General features: G+C 49.1%; 1 protein-coding gene across 1 annotated transcript; it reads right to left on the bottom strand.

The window, feature by feature from the left end:
- Positions 1 to 404: 404 nt before the first annotated feature.
- On the bottom strand, positions 405 to 1,416 carry LOC118017052 (ferritin heavy chain-like). The gene has a single exon (XM_035014958.1). The coding sequence runs from the start codon at positions 1,399 to 1,401 to the stop codon at positions 565 to 567; it is 837 nt and encodes a 278-aa protein (XP_034870849.1). The 5' UTR covers positions 1,402 to 1,416; the 3' UTR covers positions 405 to 564.
- Positions 1,417 to 2,142: the final 726 nt, after the last annotated feature.

The raw sequence follows: 2,142 nt of genomic DNA, 5'->3' as shown, positions 1-2,142 counted from the left end.
ATATTAATAACTAATTCACGTTGACTAAAATTTTAAAATGTGTTTTATATGCATAACGTCTCCTCCCTTCCTCATTCTCCCTTAAGATGCCCAAATTACCTTTGCACAAATCGGAATGGTGCTCAACTCTTTCTCCACCTGTCAGTAGTTACTGAGTACAGTCTGTTTTCACCACTTTAACCAATGCTCCTCTATGTTTATCTTTGCAGAATCAAAGAGTAGAAGTGATTTCAGTTTCTGTTACTCATAAATACCTGAGTGGGCTGGATGCTTCCTATCCCTGCAACTGTAGACTTCAGGGCTAGATGTCTTGTCCCCATAGTGAGCAGCACTTGCCTAGGTCCTTTTGGATTGCAGTCTATATCAGCCAACTGGGCACTTTGAATTTCTTTTTTTTTGGTGGGGGGTACCAAATTACTTTATTTGAAGAATGGTACAAATGAAAGAAGTTAAGTAGATGTTTTGGTACAACTTATAGAAAAGGTAAAGGTAACCCCAACATGCATGCACTGCCTTGGTGACGAGGGTAGTCACCCTTGTGGCTGTGGGAAGACAGCCTAAGGCTTAGCTCTCACTATCACTGTTTCCCAAGGTGTGCCTGTCAAAGAGATACTCTGCCATGCCAGATTCGGGAGCCCCCATCTTGCGCAGGTTGGTTACATGGTCACCCAGTTCTTTGATGGATTTCACCTGCTCATTCAGGTAATGAGTCTCAGTGAAGTCACACAAATGGGGGTCACTTTTATCAGTGGCCAGTTTGTGCAGTTCCAGTAGTGACTGATTCACGCTCTTTTCCAAGTGTAATGCACACTCCATTGCATTCAGCCCGTTCTCCCAATCATCACGGTCTGGTGTCTTGATATCCTGAAGGAAGATTCGGCCACCTCGTTGGTTCTGCAGCTTCATCAGTTTCTCAGCATGCTCCCTCTCCTCACGAGACTGGTGAAGAAAATATTTGGCAAAGTTCTTCAAAGCCACATCATCGCGGTCAAAGTAGTAAGACATGGGCAGGTAGACGTAGGAGGCGTAGAGCTCCAGGTTGATCTGGCGGTTGATGGCGGCCTCCGAGTCCTGGTGGTAGTTCTGGCGCACCTGCGAGGGGGCGCGGTCGTCATGGCGGCAGCTGAGAAGGGGCGGCGGCGAGCGGCGGCTGCAGGGCGCTGGAGGGCGGCGGGGGCCTTGGAGCGGTCCGAGGGCGCTACGAGGAGAAGGCCAAGGGCTGGCTCTGAAGGGTCGGCCCGGGTGGGGGACGAGCGCCGGGTTCCGTCCAAGCACTGTTGAAGCAGGAACGCGCGGCGACTCTGGGCGGAGACTGTCGGGCACTTTGAATTTCTTACATTCAGAGGCTAATAGGTGAGAAGTGGAGATGCCATCTTGGCAGGAGTAATTGATCCTGATCATAAGGAGATTGTAGGACTTTTGATACACAGTCGGGCAGGGCAAGGTAAAGTCTTTAGGTACCACTTGAGTCCTCTTTATGGGTTAAATTGTATTCCTTCCCGCCAGGTTTGTATGCTGAAGCCCTAACGCCCCCTATAACTGCACTTGGAGATAGAGTACTCAGAGAGATAATTAAGGTTAAGTGAGGTCCTGAGAGGAGCCACAATCCAACAAGACTATTATCCTTAGGAAAGGAAGAGTTATGCTGCCAGAGCATGTGCTCTCTCTGCACGTGTGAGACTAAAAGGCCATGTGAGGGCCTGGTGAGGAGGCAGACCTCTGCAAGCCAGGAAGAAAGGCCTCTCCATAAATCAACCCCACTGGGCCTTGATCTTAGGCTTCCAGCCTCCAGAACTGTGAGAACAGAAATTCTATTGTTCAAACCTGGTCTGTGACACTCTGTTAGGGAGGGTTGAACAGACTAATGCATTCCTGTTGCCCATTTATTATTTTACTGTGAATGAACAGTTACAACAATTCTAGTTTGAAAACAGCATACCGACTTGGGTCCTAGTCCCCTCTGGAGTGAGGGTTTGGGTCGTGTCACCAGATAAGCCCGGGGACTTGCAGAGGTGGTAGCTGCAAGGGGAGTCTAGCATGCGTAGTGGAGGAAGGTGAGCATCAGTACTGATGGCAGACGGGGCAGCTGTTGCTTATCTACTAACCTTCCCGTTTTGCGTTTCTCCACAAAAGTGAGGCTTA

The sequence above is a fragment of the Mirounga leonina genome, unplaced genomic scaffold (assembly GCF_011800145.1).
Source record: "Mirounga leonina isolate KUSES-001 unplaced genomic scaffold, KU_Mleo_1.0 Mir_168, whole genome shotgun sequence".
Lineage (NCBI taxonomy): Eukaryota > Metazoa > Chordata > Mammalia > Carnivora > Phocidae > Mirounga > Mirounga leonina.
This window is presented reverse-complemented; position numbering and strand designations above follow the sequence as displayed.